Below are 24,798 nucleotides of genomic sequence, written 5' to 3' on the forward strand. Positions count from 1 at the left end.
ACAATTTTTTAAAAAAGCTCTTTTTAGATTTCTCCAGATGGTTGGAATAATTGAACCACTGTAACCATGTATCATTTTCGACGGCATTTGAAGGCAACGTAATGTCTCATATACAAAGGCAAATTGCCCCACTGGAAGTTATTTTATAGCAAGAGCGGAAAGTTACCTAACTTCCTGAAGCCTGTGTCGTATTTAACAGTGATGATTCATATGAGCAGATCCCTTTGGGTATGGACACTTCAGAGTCCTTTTTAAGTACTGTCTTGTCAGCCAGTCAGGTGAATTTCACAGGAGGTTTAACAGGTGCATAAATGTCCTTTGTCAGGGTACATATCTCACTGTGGATTCACTCATAATTAATTTCCACTTCTTTCCTCTCTTTATCAGAATCATCCCATTCATGAAATGCATCCATTTTACTGTCCTTTACAAAATACGCACGATTCAAAATTGGTTAACGACTGACAAATAGCATCCACACTGTGGCTGAATATGAAGGGGCCCACAATAAAAGCCGAAGACAAGGTGAAAGACAAAAAAAAAAAGGTTTTATTTAGAAATTCACAGTTTCTAATGGCACTACAGTTTTGTAGTAACTCACTCCTGCTCAAAAGTACTGTGCAGCTCTTCAGAGTAATCACAGAGAGAAAGAGAGGGAGAGAAAAAGAAATAGCACTTGACATATAAGGTAGAAAAACAAAAAGGCATGAGAAGTCATACAAAGTGCACACTGAGCTCCAAGAATTTCTGTCCGCAGGGGGGTTCCTCGCTAGTTGCTGTGTTACGGGGTAAGTAGATTTAAAGTAGTCATTCTCATAACTCAGACACACACACATACAGGAGAGTTCAACAACAAAAAATCTCACATGCGTACGGATTTACACACACACAGAAGCATAAGATCAGACACATTCAAAAAGGGTAAAAAACAAAAAACAAAAACACGATCTTCTCAGCTTGTGGAAGATACAGAATCACATTGATAGTGTTCCAAATCATACCCATCTTTGCTGCATTCCCTTTATTCAACAATTCATATTGTGTTACTAATTCAAGGTGGGGCGAACACATAAAGTCAAAGAGCGATGACAAGTGAACAAAAGTTTTGGTGTAAAAATGAGTGAGGATGCACAGAAAGATCAGCATGTGGACTGATGAAGCCTTTCTAATGAGAACATGTTCGAGTGGTTAATAAAAGCAGGCATATTAAAACTTCTCTTCACAGTCACAGGAAGTCGTGCAATGTGCTGGGTCAGAGGTGACCTCGTTGGATAAAGATATGTTAAAAACAAAAGAAGAAGGTGGAGCTAAGGGTTTGAGAGGAAATTATGCTTTTTTTGGAGAGTCCAGTTAGAAGAAAAGTCCCCATCTCTGTCAAAATGTAAGACCACACAGAGCCAGTCAGAAACTGCATTTATAAAAGAAAAAAACATGCATTTCAATTTTATTTAAAAAACAAAAACAAAAACAAAATAAACACAACATGAAAACCCCCTCCCAAGAGGGTGAATTAAAATCTTTAAGTTAGCGACGGATGTTGAAGCGAGCACAAACACACACATACACAACGGAACAATAAACGCACTCAGTTTAGCCCTTTCCCCTACTTTTAACCACCCAGCAGCTCTGAACATATACAGACGCAGCAGTGTGAAGATCCTGAGAAGTCTGTAGTTACTGTAAATCAACACTATCCTGGCGTTTATATAAAGCTGCTGCAGGACATGTGACTGCTATCATGCTTGTCTGATATTTCAGGCAGACAAATTTGGGGCTGTTATAAAATCAGAACTCAAGTTAAAATGTACCAAAAAAATAAAAATAAAATAAAATTAGGCTTGAGCCATCCCCAATGGTCATGTGCAAGTATGGTTAAATGTATTGCACTGTTATATCTCTATGTAACATACTTGTGTGGATAAACTACTGTGACCCTGCAGGTTTGAGAGACTGGAGCCAGTATTTTAGAAAAATCTGTAGTCATTTAAATAAATAAATAGATAAATAAAACTGGCCTGTCAGAGTCAGCTGCAGGGTCCCAGCAGCGCGTGTGTGTGTGTGTGTGTGTGTGTGTGTGTGTGTGTGTGTGTGTGTGTGTGTGTGTGTGTGTGACGTTGAGTGTAAACATTCAGCTTTGCCGCTTAATGTGCTCCTGTACCATGAGCAGGAGCCATTTGCCTCCATAATGGTTTTAAGAACAAACCGACCACATCAAGAGAGGAGCACGGCTCAGTTAGGAAAGAAAGAAATAATAAAATATAGCAGTAGACGACAATAAAAACCTCCAGCCTGTTCAAAACCCATTTTTTCGCTTTTCTTGCAGTCACAATATCTACTAACAGAGCAATTTCTCTTCATTTGTTTCATCGATCAGGATTCAATTCTACTCAGGGTCTCCAAACTGCTGCGCCTGTATTTGTAAAATGAGGTTAAGTGGGAAACTGAACTGAAAGGACTAACAATTTGGGCATTTCACCCCCATGCAAAATTATGTTCTTCATTCGGCTCTGATGCTTGGTTCTGAACAGACTGACAGAGACGGAGGAGGAGGAAAAGAGAGTCCGGTGTACAGTGACAGTGTGGTCCCATACAAACACCTGCAGTCATGTTACGATGAAGTACAAAGACAGAATGTGATCAAACGATGGCGATGAAGGACTGAAGCAACAAAAGGAGAAAAGGAGAAGAGAAGTAGTTTGTCATGCTCTTGTCACGCAGTTCTCTCACATTTCATATAAAGAGTCGCGTCTAATACTTCTCCATGTTCCCGTGGGTGAAGGGACTGTAGCGCTGAGGCCTGCACCTCTCCTCACTGTGCTCAGAGTGGAGATATAAACGCTCACTGGTGCTCGACTCTCAGGGGACAATGTGCTTATCCAGTAGAAAAACAAAACAAAAAACAAAAAAACACACTTGAATGGATTTGACTTGTATCATGTTTCTCTCCCCACCACAGTGTCCACATGAACTACTTTTTGAAAATGTTTCGAGCATTAAGAGGTCTAGAACAGATATAAAGGCACATAACCGTAAACAGGTCTTTGACAGGAGTGGATCAGGACCGGATGATGTGGAGCTACTGCTGCCATAGCCACTTCAGTTCCACGGTGCGCCTCGGAGCTCATGGGAAACATGGTTCTTTGGGATGCAGTAAGAACTCATCTCCTTACTATGCAAGTCTGCTACCATATAATGTGTGTGTATACGTGTGGTTGTGAGTAGAAAGTTGTGTAAAAGTATGAGTGTTCAGACATGTCCGTTGACTGCTGTCACCCCGATGGTCCCAACACTGATCTCCTTGTTTCCCTTCATAAGCTGCTGCAGGCTGGGCAGAGATCCGACGCCGCCCCTCGTCATGGCGGGAAACTGCAGCTCCGTCTGCCGCGACTTCCGCCGCTTGATGGAGCGCTTCTCCTGACGGGACTTGGCGGCGGGATGCTGGAGGTGGAAAGGTAGGCTGAGACCGTTGCACAGGCCAGAGGAGGGGTAGATGGGGGAGGGAGGGGGGAGGCGGCTCGTGTAGGACTCCTCGGAGTGGGTGGACGAACTGCAGCTGCTGCTTTCCGAGGGGAGCTCCTTGGAGGTGCAAGCAGGCAGCGATGACAACTCCTCTGGTATAACAGGGGGAGGTGGTGGGATAGAAGGAGGAGGAGGAAGAAGGGGAAGAGGAAGCGGGGGAGGAGGAGGAGGAGGAGGAGGAGGAGGAGGGGGTGGCAGGGATGGCGGCACAGGGAGGCATGGTTGAAAACCGTTGCACTTTAGCTCCCCGTTTGTGAGCGGAGAAGATGGTTCAGACGTCCTTAGAATCTCAACCTTGTCCAAAGACTTTGTCTTGCAGCGTTTTTTCTACGGAAAACACAAGACACGAGGAGCAGATGATTACTAAACATTTAGAGAAAAGCCAGGACACACTTAAAAATGTGAAGCCATATTAACCACTTTTATGCTGGATACTGGGGTCACACAATGGTTCAAAGGGTTGGAAAGTTTAACAGGGAATGATGGAATCTAAATAAAGCTTTTATAACTGACCCTAATGCTGTGCTGTGTACACACAGTTCACTGGTTTAATTCACCTCACTGAATGTTTTCATACAAGAATATGGTATACTGGATTGGGCTGCACCGTAGAATAATTTTGATTATAAAATAATCTACTGATTATTTGCAAAGTTAATTGTTAAGTCTATAACATGTCAATTGCAAAATTACTTGAAAAAGTAGTAAAACAAATGATCAAAATAGTAAGCAGTTAATTTCCTTTCAACAAACTATTAATCATTGCAGCTGTAGCTGCAGGAGAGGTGTGTGGCAGGTTTTACATTTTGACACACTTGCTCTAAAGCTTGTTTTTAAAAGTAAAAAAAGTCAACAGAGAAGTGGTTAACAGGTATTTGGAGTGGGCTGAACATTAACACTCTTCAGCTGCTCTGTTCCTTATCTTGGCTACTTCCACTGAGAGCAGAAATGAGTGACTGACTAACTGACGAAGAAGAAGAAGAAGAAGAAGAAGTCATGCCCTGTGCTAACACACTTATTGCACAGACTGACTGACTGACTGACACTAGAAAACACACAGCAGCCGTGACAGCCAACAGCAGCAGTCGGAAACAGACACTGTACCTTTTTCTCTGGAGAAAACCTTAGAGGTTCTACAATGTACAAGTCATCTGGACCTACTGGGGAGGGGAGAGAGGGGCCAGGTTAATGATGGAATGGGAAACAGGAATACATACATGTAACAAGCATGACGTGACCTTGCAAGTAGTTTTATTAAAAGATGCATCTGCAAAAATACATATTCTGATCATGGCTTCATGTCTGTAGAGAAGATAACACAAGAAATTTGACTTAAACTACACGATTACCAATTACTACTTGCAAATGTCTACCATGAGCCAGCAAAGCATCATGCTCTATTATTATACTCCTTAAGCCTGCATGTGCACACAAGCTGGCAATGACAGCCTCTCAGCCTCAAGGGCAATCTCTCTCTATCTCTCTCTCTCTCTCTCTCTCTCACGCGCTCTTTGTCTCTCTCTCTCTCTCTTTGTCACACACACGCACACACGCACACTTGAAGGATATGAACAGCAGGGGGACTTTTTGGTTTCATGAGTTATTCTTTCATTGTTTGCACCAGCCTCTTCCTGTGGGCTCGAGGCACATTTCAGCAACTAAGCATGGTAACATGTGTGAGAGGAGATCTAGACAGAATGAGAGCTCAAAAAAGATAGAAAGAATGAGGAAAAACTGGAGTGGATGTGGACAGATATGTGCTGAGAGCTGCAGCCATCTGACACAACTAGCCTGAAAAGGGCGGCAGCAGCAATGATGTTGCGTATGTTTCGATGACAAGGGCAGGGGGAGAAACACCAGAGAGAGAACAACAGAGGAGGGACATGTCTGTAGAGTGTGTACATGTGTGTGTTTAGGAGACGAGGCTCTTACCTTCTGTAGAGGACAAGTGGAATGACTTGGAGCGAACAAGCGGGCAGGTCACCCTGCGCTTCAGGCTCATATCGTCATAGGAGGAGAAGCATCTGACGAGAAAAAAAATACATTTATAAAGTGTTTAAATTGTCACTAATGCAGCTTCTGGCAGGCAAGGAATACAGCATGTAGAAAGCAGATTACAAGTGAAGCAAAAAACTGATTTAATACACCCTATTTAAAAGCAGCTACACTAAACAGGATGCAGGGCATCATAATGACAGATCTGAGGAGGGTAGAACAACAATCTTATAAATAACTGTGAATAAAAAGAACTGTCTATTCATGTGTGGCAGGAATGTCTGTGACAAACCTCTTGGGGCTTGGGTAGTGGTTGCTCTTGGGAAGGGCAGCAGCGCTGGTGTTCGGGCCGGGAGAGGAGCTGCGGCAGCACTGCAGACACAGCAGGAGGCCGAGAGCCAGACACAGAACCAGAGAGACCACCAGGTAGCTCTGACGGTCCGATACCTGCAGAGAAAAGGTTCAACAGTTAAAGCACACATACTTATAACGTCTTTTCCCACATAAAATGTCAAGGCATGGATTAAATATTACAACTGTAGGCTGCTACAACAGCAGGTTGTGCATTTAAGACTGCCCTGAATTAGAAAACCTTGTAAATATAAGTTTGTCCCCAAAGAAACTTTAAGACTAAGGAAACTCCGCTTTAATCTCTTGTGAAGTTTTTCCTCACTTGCTGTGATAGATAGAGTTATTCAGGTATGCTAAAATCTTTCATTATCTCACAGATTTTCCACTTTGTCACGCTACCAACTAGTCAGCTATTAGTCCTGAAGGGGGGTTCCGCCTCCTTTTGTGATCTTTCCTCAGGTTTCAACTCCTTATTAAGGTTTCATAGGGACTTTTTTTCTTCCTGTTTAAGGCTGTTGTCCTTGGTTTCTATCTAATTTGGACCCGTTCTGACCCTTCTGTTGATTAAGGACAAAACAAATGAGCTGTTCTTCTACATTTTTTTTCTCTTAAGGGAACCTGCAAAGAGTCTGAAATAAAAAGTATATTCTCCCGCCTTTTCAGATAATATGGTACATGTTCATATCTTATTAAATCTAAGAGGAATTTATTCCCAGCTGTGTCTGCTCACTAGATTCTGTGCGCATGCATCTTTCTTAAAACTATGTGTTTCTTACATCATCTAATCCTTATGGGTACAATATGTCCTCTTTTATCAGTTGTACTGTAGCTGTATGCTCTCAGTGGAGGGTAACCTTTGAACTCAGCTGCTGAACATGAAAAGTTAAAAGTTTTGAGGTGTTGACAGACTGAATTCTGAGTATGACCTATGGAAATACTTGGGACTATTGTACTGTGTGTTTTGCATGGTTTCCAAATGTTGCTATACGGTGGCTTTGTGCGGATGCCATCATGCTCTTTCTGTATGTATAGTGGCCACACAGCGGCATCTGTCCTACATCAATGACAGCTGATAAACTATTTCTGAACAAACCTTTCTTTTTGTCTCATGTCTCAGGTAACGATTCTTTGGAGCAGCTGCAGAAATGTATACCAGAGTCCCATATTTGCCATGATTAGTATTATTTGTCCGTGTTTTTTCAGCTATCATCTTCTCAGTATTTATTTAAATTGGTCTAAAAACTAGCTGCACGGCCTCATTTCCTTATCGTCTGTTCAGTCTGACTTCAAACATCTTGTGATCATTATGCACCAAGAGGAGGAAATATAACGCATTTCTGATTTTGGTTTATGTTCAGCCCGGGCAGTTCAGCAGAGGAAACAAACAGTTTGATGAATAGTGTTGTGCTCCAAACAACCACTGTGGAGTTCATATGATCCACCAGAAAACACCCTTTATATAGATGATTATTGTCCTCGGAGAAATAGAAATCACTGAACTGAACACTGTACACAAATTATTAGCTTGAATGTATATTACAGTGTTGGTCAGCTCTCACAGCTAGAACAGTAAACAGACATTATGAACTGATTGTGTGAACCTGTAATCACTATATATGGAGCAGGTAACACAACAACAATCACTGATAGAAGTACAGTATGTTACCTCTTTCTGCAGCTGCCCCACTGTCGCCGTGAGATTGAGCATCAGCTTAGTCACGTTCTCCAGCTGACTCTGCAGCACCTGGATGGAATCTGTCTGCTTCTGGTCCTGAAACACACAACAGTCACGCATTTAAGTCTTTACTATCAGACAAAGGCAAACTATTACACTTTTACACTATATTTTCTGTTGGTTATGCCTCAACTTGTCTCGCTCTGAGTAACATTGTTTAAACTCACCTGCTCCTCAGCAATGCGGGAGGTGTTCTGCAGTTTGATGATGGTCTTATTGAACGCTCTCTGCATCTCCTCCATCTGTTTACGGTATCTGAGCAACACAAATGCAAAAATTAAAAACCTGTTAAAGTGTCCTTGCGCAGTGCAAACATTTTGAGTTCGTGGTATGATAGCACTGGTCATATTAGTTGAATAAGCACTACGAAAAAAGTCATTAAGTCATCATTTGAAGTTTCATTGGTTTACCTCTGGCTGAGCTCCTCCAGGTACCTGCTGGACAGACTCATGTTCATCTCCAGGGCTTTGATCCTGTTGTTCAGCCTCATGAACACACTCTCCTTCTGGCTGGAGCCGTGCACCGCTCCCCCGTTCAATAACACACCATTCCCGTTCACTCCTCCACCGTTATAATCTCCTCCGTTCTGCAGCTCTGCGTAGAAGTCTGTGGCCGTCCGGTGGACGTTCCCGTTTGTTGACAATAGGTACTCGTCCACCGAGTCTTCTACCCGATTGGGGTCCCCAGTCTGAGTGAGAGAGTCCCCATGCTCCCCGTGAGCATGAGAAGCCTGGACACTGTGTCTCTGTGAGTCTCCACTGTCTGTGCCCGACTTAACTTGGTCTGTGTGAGCGTCTGTCAGTACGGGAGCTGCTGGCAGCTCAGTGGGAGGGGGGTTAAGGTCTTCGGGCCTGGATGCAGTGGGAAGCGGATGAACTGGCTGCTCCATGACAGGAGGAACCACAACACCAGGAGAGGCTGTCTCAGAGGCCACAGGCTGTGGTGGAGAGCTGACAGTGAGGATGGGGGAGGCACTGCTGGCCTGTTGCGTCTCTGGGATGGAGACAGCTTGGAGGGGTGGAGTGGGAACAGGGTCCAGAGCTGCATCTTTAATTGGAGGGAGCAGCTTCTCCTCATGGGTGGGGGTAGGCCACGTCACAGAGCTGTGGCTGTCTGAGAAACTGTGCGGGGGTATGGTTGTGGTTCTACTTGGCTCTAGGAGGATGTTGAGCTCTGGAGTGTGTGTGTCAGGGGTGTGAGTGTTGGGATGTGTTACATGCACCTCACCCAGGATTTTGCCCTCATTTTGGGGCAGCTCGGGCTCTGGAGCCGTTTCCGTGAGGGTGGGGGCTTCTTTAACAGGTGTGGGAACAGGGGCAGGGATCAGTGGAGGTGTGGGCGTGAGGGGAGGGGTGTTTGCATCAGGGTGCGTCTGCGTTTGAATGCTCAGCTGCCTCCGCCTGAGGCTGCGGAGTCTCTCCTTGGCCAGCCTGGCGGAGCACCAGCGGTGGAGCAGCTCTGGCAGGGTGGCCATGCAGGACAGAGACAGGGAAGAGAAGGAGGAGAAAGGACAGTAAGTCTGGTTCTCCCACTGGTTCCTGCCCGCCTCTCTCCTCGTCTCCTCCTCTCTGTTCTCTTCCTCTTCCTCCCCCTCCTCCTCCATCAGGGTGACAGTAGACTGTCTTGGCTCTTCATCCTCCTCCTCCTCGACCAGAGTGACAATCTGTCTGTCCTCATGAGAGTCTGTTGATGGAGGGAAAGAGTCACTGGAGACAGCAGCTTCCTCCTGGGTTGCAGGCTGTTCTGGCTCTACAGGCTCTGGAAGTCTGGAAGACAGACACATAGATATTTGGAGGGTTATATAAAACAAACATTAACTCATCCTTCTGTGACATGAATCAGTTAACGTTCAAAATGGTTGATTGGTCTTACACTGCTGCATCAGGAGGTGTTTCAGCTGGTTTAGTTGTAACTTCTGTGCCCTCCTTCTCACTCCCCTCTGATGTTGTATTACCTGGTATTAGGACAAACACAACTATTAACAAACCCAGAGCAGGACTTTGATTTACTTGGTTACTGTTCAACACTGCACAGAACAACATAACTTGCAGTGACAGGTTACTCCCCAACCCTATGTGGCTGTAGGAGTGAGGAATAGAGTCTCATTTTGGTGCAGGCCCATGTTTGGGAAAGGAAGAAATACTGTGAACCAGTCTAGTCCAGTTTGAACTGAACTCTCTCCCACACAGCCTCCCTCTCTGCTTGCTCTGCGGGTGCAAATGGAAATAAGAAGTGTAACTCTGCAGAGCAGCAGTAAAAGAGAAACTTTTAAAGTTTCTCCTACGCTAGTAAACACAATGATGACTTTGTGGACTCCCATTTAAATAAATGACACATTTTGTGTGCCAATACATAAAATATTAAACTTGGATCTTCCTTTCGTTTAATGAGCTAAAACGCAAATCTTAAAAGTCATAATAAAGATGCATACACAAAGTTTAAAACCAGGTGAAATCTGTGCGTCAGGCTGAGTTTTCCCTTTAACTAAAAAAACAGTAAGAGAGATGCATTGAATCAACTCTGTGTGATAAATGGGGAGGAACAGGCTTGACGTCATAGGCCTGCCCCCAGTGTTATTTCATCTATGCTTTGCTGCCAAGAAGTAGACCACAGATAGTTAAAGTTCTGCGAAAGTTCTGCGAAAGTTCTGCTGAAGCGCTGCTGGAGACCTCTGCCAAAGGCCAAATAAACATTGTGTTCTGTCAGCACACACACGCACACGCACACGCACACACACACACACACACACACACACACACACACACACACACACTCTCAAGGCAATGCATATGCTTGGGCTTTAAAGGAGGAAACATAGTGACCTAGTTTTAGAGGCAGTTAATGTAAACAATATGTGGAAAGAAGGGCAGCTAGACAGAGAGGGAGGGAAAAAAAGGGGCAGCTGAGCAGAGAGCAGGAGAAAAGGGGGCTGTTTGGTGGTGTTTCTATACATTCTTTAAAATGTTCTGTGGAAGAAAATGTGATTAAGTGTGTTTCCATGAACTTGTGTTCATGTATTTCAATGAATGAAAAGAACAAGTATGACATGGCATCAAAACTGGATGCGTGACTCATGAAATACAATTGTAAGAGCCTTTCAGGGTTTTCTTTTTATGAGAGCTGATGTGGAAATGATCAATAGCTTTATGGATGAACCAGTTCTACTTGACAAGGTGTGGTTGCTCAAAGAGATTAACAGCAAATAGATGTCAGAGCCTTGTTTTTCCAAATAGAACAGAAAATATGAAGAAGCTGGTTCAGTGACATAAAAATGTTGGGCCGGTTTAACTTCTTTATTTAATCTGTTGGCTTGGAGTCCAGCAGTCTTAAAGCACTTTTAATATTTCACGTCACACATAGGAGATGCTTAAAAGAAATAGTTCTCTGCTTAAAAGAAATAGTTTACTCTACTCATTATGTGGCAATTTTTCCTAAGAACTACAGATAAGGAAAGCACATATTTCAGCTGCCAAAGCTTCTTTTCTTTCTTAAAAAGAAAAGAGGAAGAACTTGTTTGCACCAATGCATCCCACACGCACTCTGGAGCCACAGACCACGATAGCATTGTCGGACATTACTCTTCAAACATCAGAATGATAAGATAGGATTTAAGCAGCATGTCAGAAAAGTGGACATGTGTTGACACGAAAGGTGATGCAGGAAGAAAAACAGGATGCATCAAGTAGAAGAGGGAGGGGTACCTCCTGTTTCTGTTCCACCCTCCTGATCTGGTTTGCCACCCAGCACGTTAGCAGCAATGTTGTTTACCATGTTTAGGATGGCATCTAAAAAAGGGGAAAAAAAAAAACACACAATGCAGTTATTCTGAAAGGCATAAGGGTTCCTGGTAAATGAGTAGACAAACCGCAGCTTGCGGTCAAATTCAATGAAAGTAAAAGTTTTGGCATCTGTTGTTCCTTTTTTCCCTCTTACTCTCCTCTCTGACGCTGTAGTTGCAGTAATTCCCCTAGTCAACTTTCCTGTCTTGAACTTTCTATTCCAGGTATAAATAGTTGTAATGTCTGAGCACTGAAGATGTGTGTGTACAGTATCTGTGCGTGTGTGGGCACAAGTCCTCCCTTTGCTAAATCAGGAGACAGAGGGGCCCCAGTGTGCACATGTGAGTGTGTGCGGTCTTGTGCAAGCTCAACATTTCTAGAACCCAAACCTCAGGCTACATCTGTGTGATTATGTGTGTTACCAATTCTGAGGAAATATTCAACACTGACTTTACAAGGAATCAGTCCATAACTCAGTCCACACTGCTTTTTTACTTTGGTTGCTACACCAATAACTGGGAAAGCTGTGCATCCTGGTAATAACTTTCCTCTAACTACAGTATCGCATTCAACGGACCACTTAAATTAACATTTTAGGATTTTGAAGCCTCCAAACTATACACTGCCACCACAAACTGCAACAGAATGAAGAAGCATTCACTGCAGGACAGTAGTAAAAACAAGGCTTCAAACATGCTTCTAACCCTTTAAAACCCAGAGTAGCGGTTTGTTAACGTGATAATAACCATCATCAATAAATGGTACATTTTCAGTTAATCAAACTTGAGTTAGTCGTTATTTCACTGTTAATAAACAAACAATCAAATGCTTGATTAAGCATTTATTATGCAAACAAACAATGGATCTGAACTTTGCTTAATTTGAACCATGTTGTTGGAGCTTATTTGCTGTACGTGTGTCTTCATTAATGTAGCCATTTATGCATGTGGCAGTCTGTGTGTACGTACTTGTTGCTGAGCCGAGCAGGTTTTTGGAGGCCTTGTCCTCTGATGGTTGGTAGCCAGGAGGATAGTCTGAGGAGAAAGACATACATCAGGTTATACTTAACATAAAACATTTTCACTATTGAATGTGATTTAATTGTTTGTGTGAATTTTGAGTTTTTTTTTTTTTTTTTTTAAATAGAATTTTACAGAAAAAAAATGACAAAACACTGCCAGAGTTGAGGAGTCTGTACAGGAATTTCAGGCTGGAGTTAACCATTATTAACAGCTGACCTTTTTTGCACCTGAGGTACCAGGTGATTAAGCTGAAGAGCAAGAATGTCATTTTTCTCTCTTCTCGGGGTCCTCTGTTGTCTAATTTGCAGCACTTTAATTTGTTCTGCCAGACTAGGCAGTTAAACATTCTTAAATCATAAAACGTGTATTTATCTGTTTTTGAATAAAAATGGTTCATTTGTAATTGATGTTGAATGATGATGAAAAAGGTGCAGAACATATGCTTAAACAATTCCCATTTCAGGACATAACAGATCATCTTACCATAGTCTTCATCCAAGTACTCCAGTCTCTCTGAGGGGTACTGGGAATCTGCTATCTCCTCGTACTCCTCCACCATGCTGGTACCAAACACCCTACGCAAAACACACACACACACCCAATGTGTTACGCAAACAAACATACCTACGGGAACGGACAAAGGTTCTTATTGCTATTGTTAGGCAGAAGGGGTGGTAAAATGTTTCTGGAGAAAGGCAGCTTTTGAAAACATGCTGCTCAGATCAGATTTCAAGAGAAAGGTCAAGAAAATCGGTAATCTCAAATAAATAGAGATAATCATTAGTCTTCTTGTAAACATGGGCAGAAGAGTTTTACAGGCCCTTTAAACTCTAACAGCTCAGGTCTCTGACGACCCCGCTGACCTGGGACTTGTATCGAGATGTGCGTTTTTGTGTGAAATTATTTATTCAGCATGATGAGGTTAAATTTGTTTTCCCACAATTTTAATCACAGTACAGTGCAAAGCTACAAAGCATTTCTGTGTTGTGTTACTTTATGAAAATAATTTGACAACTGATTTTACTCAATGTAGGCTGGACCCCAGTCTGTGTGATGGGAGATTACAGAGCTATAAAGAAAATAAACAGTACTTGTACAAGAGAGGGCTTGAAATTTGAATTAAATGTCTACATGTAAACAGAGTCACAAGTAATGTGCAGAAATATAACTACCACATTTTGGATTTGGTGAGTGCATAAAGCAGACGACCACTAAGAGAGAGGTAGGGAATAAGAGACTGAGCAAAAGCCCCATTACATTTCTTGTATAATCTAATTAGAGACTGACTGCCCAAAATAAAGTAAAGTTCCTGGAATTACGTTACAGTATAATATAGACTGACACATTCTTCAGGATAAAACAAACAATGTATACATTTTTCACCAGTGCAAAATGATAGTCAAATAAAAAAGAAGAAAATTGGTTTGTTGGTTCTGGCAGAATGAAGCAGTGTGTGGTTTTAGGTACAGACACGTACAATTTCCTGTGTTGCTATTTTCTTAACAAAAGTAAGGGCAGTAACCTCACAGTAATAGATCCTCCCCCTCCCAGGCGACTCTGCAGTGAGTAACGCTCTGTCCATCACTAAAAGCACTGGCATTTATCAAAATTGATCAAATAATAACATAGAAAGGGTTTAAAGTGTATAAGATCTTCACAGAGAAACTCTGCTGATTTGCCACCAGATTCATATCATTACAGCGTTGATAGTATAAGCAAATTCAAATGAACAGTGTTAAACTTTACTCCATGTTGCCTGTACCCAGAGCTTCCTGCTCACTTTTGCTGTCTCTAAGGGACAGTTTTATGAACTACAGATTGTGTTTCTGCATTTTTGAATGCCCACCTCAACGGACGAGACAAGATGTTGGATCAACATGGAGAGCTACCCCGCTTGCAGATGGACCACACTCAGATTAAATTGTAAAACGACGCAGTGCAAGAATCTGTTACAGCACTGCCCATAATAATCCCCTTAAATGTTTTTAGACACATATTTTTATGTACTGTTAAGCTGTTATGAGAATGTTTGTAATGGAAGAGCCAAAACCAAGTACTTCCCAAGTCACAGTACACATCAACAACAAGCCGGAGCATTAATTGATATGGCGCAGTGCATTCTGGTTGTCGTAGGTTTTCTACATTTTGAGCAAAATAGAATACAATAGTCCTTTCTCTCCACGTTCTCTCCACTCTCTCCACCGTGCTCTGGACACACACGCAGAGCACGGTTTATTATTCAATGCTAATTTAGATTCAGCAAATCAAACCAAAGAAGCCCTGGAATAAAAGAGTGAATTGGAAGAGCTGTTTAGTATCTTACCTGATGAGACTGAGTGGACAAAAGTGTTCCGATCCAAAGTGTGAAAGAAGCTCAACCTGCAGGGAAAATGGACAGTAAAATTGATTATATCATTAAAAACCAATAATGTATGTGCACCTACTTAAACCCCTACCACCAAAACCAGGAAAATAAATACTTTACTTTCAAAGCGTTGACAATATGACGACGTGTATGCATGTTATACTAGTGAAATATCTTTCACATGCACTAAAGATGGTGCTCTGCCAAAGCTCACCCATTAAAGTGTATTACAAGATTGTATCTTAAAGTGCATCACAACCTCTGACAGAGAGAGAAGAGTGCTAACCTTTATGTACTTGATGAACATCTGATGCGAGAGGAAAACAGGAGAAGGACAGTAGAGAGAGAGAAAGAGAACAAGAAAAAGAAATCAGTAAGGACTGATTCAAGCTACAAGCAAGTCAGGCATTTGCTTACAGTCGGACTCTGTCATAAGACAAACACACTGCTTGTGTATGCTGGATCATAGTTCTGTAAAAAGTCCACAGACAAAATACTAAAAAGGGATTATTTACAAGCTGCTAGAGAGAAGCACAAGCAAGACAGACAGACAGACAGGCAGACAAGCTCAGGGCAGAAACATTAGAACAAGACATTTTTCAGCTGCTTAAATCAAAGCGATAACCAAAACAAGATCATCTTAGAACACTCTGGACAAAAATCAGTTTACGTAATAAAAACACGATCATTTCATAACAGAGAGCATGAATCACAGCGAGCACCCACACTTAGCTCCCACACTCACGACACAGAAAAGGATAATCATCCGAGCGACTGTTTAACAAGTCTGCACAGTGAATATTTAGTGAGCAGCACTGAGGGTAGAGGTGTGAGCAGAGAGACAGCTCACAAAAAGCACAGGTACTTATCACATCAGCACTTGGTCGAATGAATATAGCCTAGTTTGTCCTATGAGAGCAATATTCCTGTTTTGTGTAGAAACAGAATGGGTATGGAAATAACTCAAACTTAGTGTCTTTTAGTGAAAATTCATTACATATAGGGTGTCTGGTTGTTGAGTTTTTTCTCTAAGTTTTAGTCGTTCAGAAACGAGGACATCTTGAGTAAGATAAGATAGTGAACACAACCAAAGCTGTGTGTGACTGAACCAAAAGAGTCAATACATTTTCAACATTTTATTTGTGGGAACATAGACAGATGTCGTCCTTTAACATTACACACAGATGATCTCACATCCTGACGGTGAGTGGCTTTTGGCCCATACTACAATAGACCAACTCAGCCTGAAGAGCTGTGACACCCAAAACTCAAATAGAATCAACGCAATAGTAATGTGTATCTGCCCTTTAGTTCAGACAAGTTAAACACTGTCATGAACACACACCCTCAGTCACATTTCTTCATCCAGTTGAAGGGAGCGGTTACAGGACCCACTGACGGCATGGCTAACTTACAATTAAGTCATAAGAGGGTCCCCTGAGCTTAAAGTACAGCTTTAACCCATCTGTATGAATGTGTCTGTGTGTATTTATCGCCAAGGAAATGCAATATACTACTGAGAATGAATGAATGAATTGTTTGTGGGTCCTCTCTGTGGGACAAAAGAACACTATTAGAGTATGAGGAGGAAGACAACTATACTGTACCTTCACATATTTAGCATAAAGCTGCTCATCCAGTGGAAAACTCTGGACTATGCGCTCATCACGGGCGTGGAAAGTACCCAGCTTTACCCACTTGTTGGTAGGATATCTGCAGAAAGAACAAAAGGAAAAGAAAGATGCCCATGTTTGAGTTTCACAATGTACTTCAAACATATTTCGTCGTGTTCTCTGTGCTCCGCGTCACTGGATGTCTGTCCTCTCATGCCAGAGGGGGGAATTTATGAGATGTGGTGCGAGATCACGCTGGAAATAATTCCTGGCCGAAATCCAAAAGACAAAATAAACACAACAGCTCAGGCAGGACTAAAGTTAGAGCTGATAATACATTTAGGAGGGAGTAGAATGATTTTAACCAGTTTGGATGTTACCAGTTTAATTCTAACCATGAAACCATCTCCCAAAATTAGAGGGGAACCTTTTCACTGAAAATCTTTGCCCATCCATCCTGATTAGAAAACCCCATTCCATGTTATTACAAGGAACTAAAACTTTAAAGACTACATGTTGCAAGGGATGCAACTAATAATTGTTCTCATCAATTAATCTGCAGATCATTTTCAGGATTGGATTCATTGATAGTTTCGTCTATGTCAAATTTCATTTTGTAAAAATGCGCATTCGATTCCCCTAAAATGTCATTTCATAATCCTTCTTTTATCCAACCAATAGTCCAAAATCCAAAGACTATTCATTGACTATCATAAATGATGAATAAGAAGCTGGAGGAAGCAAATGTTTGACAGTTTTGCTTGAGAAATGACGACCAATTGATGCAGCTCAATTGTGATTTTTTTTTTTCCATTAGAAATAATGACTTTACATTCAACTACATTTGTGGAACACTACTTCATGATGTCAAGATTAGCCACAGTTCTTGTCCTAGCCGCTTTCTTCAATTGTTGTTCAGTAAAACAAGGCCAGTACATGCAATAATCCTGCCTCCATCTGCTCAATTGTGTGCCAGCTGCAGAAGAAAGTGCATAGTGGCCTGGAGGCTTCCGCATAGTCCAATGCAGGGCTCTTTGTTCGTCACACACCCATCACATGCCTTTGAGAAAATGTCAGTCCGTTTTAAAATTGATTGAAAGAAAGAAGAAAGAAAAGTGAGTGTACCTGTCACTGATGGAAACTAAAAAGTCTTTAGGCGTTGAAGAAAAGAGCTCAAAGTTAGCAATGTCCAGCTGCTTGACTTGAATCGGCTCACAGAGCTCTATCACAAACCTGGAGAGAGGGAAACAGAATGGGTTTTTTTTAAAAGATACATTTGTATGAAACTTGCTAAAACATTCAGGCTGTGTAACAGACAGTCTTGAATGAGAGTGCGTCAGTGCACTCACCAGATTTTGTTGCTGCAAGGATTTAGCATGTAAAGGTCCATATTCTCCATGAGAATAGCTGAAGTGCTCTGAAGAAAAGACAGAACAATGAGCCAATCAGCATCCACCCTCATAATCATTTAGATTTCATTTAATCAAATATTTAACAGCCATAAACATTGCTTATTGTCCCAGGTTAGGCTTAAATACATATCCCAAATGAAATGAAGCAGGTTTCTTCCATCTGCAACTCAACATCTGTGTTTGTATGTAGGCAGCAGTGGACAGAGGTGATGTGTGTCTAACCTTGGCCTCACTGTTGGCAGAGAGTATCTTGGCACCACATTCCACAGAGGCGTAGTTATTCTTGAAGTTTTTCTGGACCTTTTTCACTGGATGGGGGCTGCCACTGGTTAAGGTGTGGAGAGACTGACCTGGGTAGAGATGGAGTGTTACATTAGGACCATTACAGACAATGAAATAATAAAAAAAAAGAGAGTCACATGAGAGGAACGAGTAGCGAGGTTACGCAACACTCGTAAACACACGCTCTGCTGACCACCACAAATGCCTTGCAGAAGGGGAAAGAGAGAACAGAGAGGAAGATGGTGACAGAGATTGACAGGAATAGAACACAAGGAAGGAAAGAAAAGAAAAAAAGAGGTAGAGGAGGCAAGCAATGCACGGAGAACTAAGAGTAGCACCAAGGACAAGATGTACGAGATGTACATGAACACTGTCACGAGGTCTTCTTTTGTCTAAAGAGGCACTGCCTGTGTCAAGCAGTCAGATTAACATCATTGGACAGTATCTGCCTTGAAGCAATACTCTGGATCCAAACATACTTAGGGGCACTGCACTTGGTTGTGAGCGTGATGTCTCCCTTTCCATTTTTGTCTGTAGATGCATGCTTTAATAATGTATGCACTTACTTTTCTCCTTCTCCACCTCCATGACTTGCTTCTTCCACTCGTCGAAAGTAGGGATGTCTTCTTTGCTGGGCACTGACGGATCATTCTCGGCCTTAACAGTGAGGGCATCCCCTGCCTGAAACACACAGACACGTGTCTCACACACACAGGCCCATACTGACAGTTACCTCACCTAATCTCCTCATATGCTTAAACCCTGATATGCCAGAGTAAATTAATCTACTATTGCTTAGTACGACTAACAAGATTATTTGTATCCAGGCATCTGTGATCCACTTCATGAATTGCGTGTTCTGACCAGCGACTATACCCATCCACAGTTCATGGTAGTCTGCTCGCCTCTGGCCACTGAAGCATTGAAGTGTGAATAATATTGTGATGGATTACATAAGCACCCTTTTGGACCTCACGAGAGTCTGATCCTAAAAATCCACCAACTCAGACAGCCTGTTATGTAAACACCCCAACAGTTCAGACACACATGGCAGACAATCCCACTGAGAATAAGTACATTTCCACCACCCCCTGTGTACTCTCGTCTTTAATTAACCTTCAACCACAAAATAAAGCAACTGAAAGCAAGCTGACTCAGCATTTTCCACTTGAAATATTCAAAAGCTACCTTTAGCCAGGACAGCTGTTCACACTGAATAATTGTAACTTCCGTTTAAGATGGCTGCAGTTGTGCCTAAAAGTCTGACTAACAATGTGTGGGCAGAGGGCTTACCATGTGACAAACAGCATATTTAGGCCACAGTTGTTTTTTCACCCCCTGCTCATGTTTGTCTCGTACAATATCAGTCAACTGTTCAATCAAAATACCTGCAGTACTGTTATCTCTGTTTAGTTAATACTACTACTCTAACTGATACTCCTTATTGGTTTGGTTCTCCATTTGGTGACTCTATATTGCATTAAGAAAGGTTCAGGTCAGGAATAGAAATGAATGTTTTAAAATGTAACTGGAGTGTTTCTATAGCGACAACAGTAACGTTTACAACAGCAAAATCACAATAAACTCAATATCTCACTTGAAAACCAACCTAAAATGTCATAAATAAACAAGATTCCTGACAACAAAACACGGAGTGATGTAAATGCTTAATCCTGTCTACAATTTGCCTTGTCCGTCTGTGTGTGTAAGTAGCGTAGGTCCTCCCTCAGTCAAACAGGCTGGCAGCTCTTTATACATCCACGACAGGCCGAGAGCACAGTAAAGAGACAGAACTGTAACCTGATCACTACATTTTTAGGGAATCCCGACTATTACTTTCTTGGGATTACACACCACTACCCTATGGTTGCTGTCAGATGATGGTTGCTGTCATGATGTCCCATGCACAACAAAATAACAAGAAACTCTGATTTTTTTTTTTTATCTTTATCTTTATTTCATTTTTTTAGGGTTATCATATCATACCTTTAAAAACCTTTCTGCATTGACTACCGACATATGGGAGAAATACTTGGGAACAATGATCTGCTGACCTTGTTTTCTTGTTGGTTGGAAGTGTTGCCCTCCAGTTGGAAATCAGACAGTCTGTCTTCCAGCTCTGGACGTTGCTGCTGTTGTCCCTGGTCCACATGGCCTGGAGTAGACTGGACCTCTGCTTCAACACCAGAGCTGTGGCTCTGGTCTGACCACTGGTCCTCTATGCCAGCCTCATCCACACTATTTCACAGACACGGGGCCAAGGAGGTGGAGAAAGGTGGAGGAATTGGAAGAGAAGGTAACAGAAAGGGGAGGAATAAGGATAAAGAAGGGTGGAGAACACAATGAGTATGTGGCAATGTTGGACACATGATGCAAAACATTAAAAATGTTCAATTTATTTGAAAGTACTGACAGTCCTTGGTTGTGAGCAGGCAAAACGATGAAAAAAGAAAACAAAAAATAAAAAAGGCAGAAGCAAGTGGAGAGCAAGGCCAGCGGTCGACGGTTGCGCACAGCAGAGAGGTGTAGCTTGTGACTTGATTACCTGTCTCTGTGCTTTGATTGACTTCTAGGGGTTAAAAACTCACCTGAGGAGAGGGCTGCCAAAAGGAGAGTTTTCACAGGTTGCCAGTTCGGGGGGAATGACCCCGCACTGTGAATCAGAGTGCTCAGCAAAGACAAAGTTGTCTACTGGGAGTTCATCTCCTGCACTGGCAACCCACACTGCACTGAGGGAAAGAAAGGACATGGTGTTTACCACACCTCCATACACTAGGGAGGGTAGAGAGACGAAGGTCGGGTAGGAGAGGGAGGGAAGGGGACGAAGAAGAGTAGACAAGGACACAGAGCAAAGAGAGAGGAAGAGAGAATGAAAAGGCAGGAGAAAGAGAGAGTAGAAGAGGAGATGGATGGACAAAGGGGAGGAGGGAGGTCGCTGCTGGTTGGGCAGATGAGTCTTAAAATGTCCTGCTGTTGACAGCCGCTTTGATCAAGGAGTTGAATACAAATGTGCCACTGGATGGACTATTCTTCTTGTAAGTTTGGTCCAAGGATATCCAGACTAATCTTGGTCAAAGTTCTACATCCACGCAGGTGATTTTCCACAATGTCCAAGAACTTCCATCCAAAAGTCCATTCGACAAAATTCACTGTATATGAGCAGTTCCTTGTAACTTCACAACTGTGGCTGCCAGTTCCACGGAAAGGGACTTTGAAATATCCGAGATGTCAGACCAACTCTCATTTATGATTCTTTTTCAGTTTGTGATTATTCAATAGTGAGTTGAAATAATTAAAATTAAAGAAACAACTGAAGGGAACAAAAGTTAACCAACAAAAATACCAAAGAAAATGTGCAACAACTGGCATGACAATGGCAGCAGTGAAAAACAAAGTTTACCCACATCACACATAGATTGTGAGTGAAGCTGGCTTTAACCCTGAAAAGAAGAAAATGCATTTTCTTAGCCATCTATGATTTTAATATTAGAAACCAATGAGACTTCTCTGAGGTTAAAGCCAACTTCTAAGGCCAGAGAGCAGCTCTCTGGAAGGAGGAAGTGAGTATAAGCTTACCCTGTGTGGGTCTGGCCGGCACTCTGTGAGGTAGGTGTGTTTTCAGCTTCATGTGGGGATGTGGCTGGATGCGACTCCAGGCTGGGGTGAGCAGCGGGGACCTGGCTGAAGGTCTCTGCTGGGGCATCTGTGGACACGTGGCCATGTGCTGGAACGGGTTCTGGAGTGGGGGACACAGGGACTTCCTGGTTGTGGTCTTGGGCGTCAGTCTGCCCTGAATTTGCCTGGGGATCTGGGTGGGGTTCTGGCTCAGGAGGTTCAGATACAGTATCAGACACTGGGTCAGGCCTGGTCTCCTTCACCTCAGCATCCCAAGGATTCACAGTCTAGTGGGAGAGAATACAGAGACATTTACATATAAAACATAATCCATCAACAGCTAAAATAAAAAGTAAATAATTAAGAATACTGTTTTTAATCGTAAAGACTTTCAGCATTTTGGTTCTTGTAAATATTTAGACAAAATATTGCCCGTACTTAGTTTTGAGACCGTTTAAAAGAACCTGGAGATACATTTTATGACGTTACCTGTTCTTGGTGTACATCGTGTGTTGCCAGCTTTTCTAGTGCTGCTCTCTCTGTCTCCAGTCCCATATCGTATGATGTGTGTGTTGTCCATTCTTCCAACACCTGGGAGAAACAAAAATAAAGAATCCACATCATTACTCACTCCAAATTCTTAAACAGGAACTTTAAATGTTGACAAAGCAGCTTCAATATATGTTATATAATCTGTTGCTTCCTCACAGGATGACACTTTGAACTCCTTAAAAGACATTGAGTCATTATGTTGATTTTGAATAATTCATTTTTGTGTGAAAATGGCAGATGTAAAAGGTCTTTGCATTGAAGGGTATGAAAAAAGCCTTTTGTTGTTAGACAAAGGCCGTGTTATAAAGGCCAGCGACAGACTGCCAGGCCTGTTGAACTGCCCTGGCACGCCTGGTTGTTACTGGACCACAAACAATGATTCCCCTTCATCTGTGCTCACACATGCATACCAAAACACACTCGCTTCCACAAATTATCATTCTTTTTGATACTCGTGCACAGATTTCCCTAAACACACACACACAACTTTGAGGGCCCATTCATAAGAGCTGAGGATTTCCAATATATAATCCAGCCAGCAGCAGTCCCCCGCGGGCAAACTCTTGTTGACTGATTTAAGATGGATTGGTCTCCAACAAGCTCCATGTACTCTGAACTCTGGTCCTATATCACACACACCCCCACCGACTCATTACAAAAGGAAACATATGTTCTTGACACTATGTACCTGGGCTGCTTTCTACGTATCTTTTTACCTGGAAATGGCTCTAATCTGTATGTACTGAATACCTCTTTTCACTCTTTGATCCAGACAGCTTCAATTATACAACAAGACTATCAGTTGTAAAGTTATAGAGATATGACAAAATGACTGATATGTTGTTTTCTTATTCAGTTACGCCTGTCTGGGTGGGAGCAACAGAGAATTATGCAATCACATCACCCTCCCACAACCCACAAGACCACAGGCTTGTCTCTTTAATCCAGGACCTCCACGCTCATTCACACCAATTATTTACAGTTTACCCTCCTCTCTCCAACTGTACTTCTCACCAGGGCTTAGCGGGTCTTTGAAGTGCAGGACCCAGCTGCCCCCACTATCCTCTTAGTGTTCTGCCCCCTCAGCATAAATGCTTTTTGTTTACTGCAAGCAGTGAGGCTGATGTTACTGTTCATTGCTCACCATCCCACAGCTGGCAAATAAGAAGAACAAGCAATGTTTAAAACACTGAATATCCCTCCACTTTTTCTTCTGCCGCCTATCCATGGCTGGGCCATATGACAGCAGGCATTCCAGAGGTCCCTTTACCCAGCAACATGTTTTCCTTCGGCAGCAACGAAAGCCCAGAGCTGATCTCCTCGTAACACAGAATGGACCCTTTGGTGCTTATGACTATCCTCGGACCTGCCCTATGGAGTCCCCACCAGAAAGGTGTAGTGTGCCAGGGGAACAGCATGGCTAGGTTCCCGTCTTCGCCTGCCACTTGGCTTAAAATGCCCCAACCCCAAAGCCTATCCCTGCGGCTGGTATCCGATCAGGATAGCCAACCAGGTTTTTCTTTTAGGCTGTGCCCGACAAGGCCACACGGCTGAAGTCCCAGCCGCTAAACACTCGCCAGTAATCTCTTCCCCCAGAGCCGGCTCTGGGAGGGGGCACTGAGTTGTGTGTTCCAGGTGAGGTGATACATGTCCGTCTTGGCAGATTCCAATTGCCAGGCGTGGATTTAATTATTATAATTAAAACAAATCAATTAACTAATTAAAAACACACGCACAATTAGAAACAGTTTCTTGTTATTTTATATCATTTATCAATCCTATGTGTGTTATATCATAATCGTATATTCCAGCTGGAAGTAATGTTCAATCAGACTCGTTTTTTAAGCAAGTTCAGGCGCACCTTGTGTTGCGTGGAGTCCTGCTCCTGCTCTTGCTTCTGGCCGTCAGGGTTTTCGTCCCCCGCAGACTGACCTGGGCCAGATGAGCTCTGCTCTGAACAATACACATATTGACTGGGGTACCTGAAAGACAGACAAGGAAAAAAATATTAGCAAAATGCAAACTGATTCTTATCATCATACAACAGGAACATGTAGGGTACTGAATGACAGGTACTGTATAGGTAGTTGTAAACAACAAAAATAAAACCTTGTGAAAACTTGCTGCCATTTCCACATTATGGTAGGGGTTTGAAACGAGGATTAGAGTTTACAGAGGACAGTATGCTTTAAGCAGTGGGTGCCTGCCTTTGAGTTAAAAAAGTATGCAGAGGCTGTATTACATCACATACTCTGCACAGAGAAAGCCCTTCATTTGATCAGGGAGCAATTGACACGAACTCTCTGGGCACAGGAGATGAAAATACGAGAGTGTAGGAAAGCAAAGGAGGATGAATGTGCATGACAAGTAGCAGTGTGTAATGAGTCCTTGGGTCTAAAGGCACTATATAAGTCCAGGCTTTTAATATTATTTATTATCAAGCAAAGCTACAAAGGGAGAGACCATTAAATTATGGCAGTAAGTAAGACCGAGACAGAAAGAGAGGAATCATTTGTAAATCAGCTGTGTACACTAAATTCCACTCTTGTGATCTAGGC

The 24,798-nt window shown here is 42.5% G+C and overlaps 1 protein-coding gene across 4 annotated transcripts in view; it reads right to left on the reverse strand.

Annotated features, from left to right (window-relative positions):
• Positions 1–526: 526 nt before the first annotated feature.
• suco (SUN domain containing ossification factor) overlaps positions 527–24,798 on the reverse strand; it is a 41,243-nt gene continuing 16,971 nt past the window's right edge. Inside the window, exons 2-24 of one of the 4 annotated variants that reach the window (XM_030432814.1) lie at positions 24,102–24,222; positions 22,178–22,279; positions 21,650–21,975; positions 20,662–20,802; positions 20,128–20,311; positions 18,640–18,754; positions 18,014–18,141; positions 17,729–17,796; positions 17,505–17,612; positions 16,374–16,479; positions 15,053–15,073; positions 14,725–14,780; positions 12,885–12,976; positions 12,348–12,413; positions 11,302–11,385; positions 9,473–9,554; positions 8,011–9,366; positions 7,768–7,855; positions 7,532–7,636; positions 5,807–5,961; positions 5,452–5,543; positions 4,624–4,679; positions 527–3,846 (exon numbers count right to left, since the gene is read on the reverse strand). In XM_030432814.1, coding sequence (XP_030288674.1) covers positions 3,247–3,846; positions 4,624–4,679; positions 5,452–5,543; positions 5,807–5,961; positions 7,532–7,636; positions 7,768–7,855; positions 8,011–9,366; positions 9,473–9,554; positions 11,302–11,385; positions 12,348–12,413; positions 12,885–12,976; positions 14,725–14,780; positions 15,053–15,073; positions 16,374–16,479; positions 17,505–17,612; positions 17,729–17,796; positions 18,014–18,141; positions 18,640–18,754; positions 20,128–20,311; positions 20,662–20,802; positions 21,650–21,975; positions 22,178–22,279; positions 24,102–24,222 — 4,252 coding nt within the window. In that variant the 3' untranslated portion in view covers positions 527–3,246. The remainder of the gene's footprint in view (positions 3,847–4,623; positions 4,680–5,451; positions 5,544–5,806; positions 5,962–7,531; positions 7,637–7,767; positions 7,856–8,010; positions 9,367–9,472; positions 9,555–11,301; positions 11,386–12,347; positions 12,414–12,884; positions 12,977–14,724; positions 14,781–15,052; positions 15,074–16,373; positions 16,480–17,504; positions 17,613–17,728; positions 17,797–18,013; positions 18,142–18,639; positions 18,755–20,127; positions 20,312–20,661; positions 20,803–21,649; positions 21,976–22,177; positions 22,280–24,101; positions 24,223–24,798) is intronic. The other 3 variants (XM_030432816.1, XM_030432815.1, XM_030432817.1) reach the window with 3 other exon arrangements.

Source organism: Sparus aurata, chromosome 11 (assembly GCF_900880675.1).
Source record: "Sparus aurata chromosome 11, fSpaAur1.1, whole genome shotgun sequence".
Classification (NCBI taxonomy): domain Eukaryota; kingdom Metazoa; phylum Chordata; class Actinopteri; order Spariformes; family Sparidae; genus Sparus; species Sparus aurata.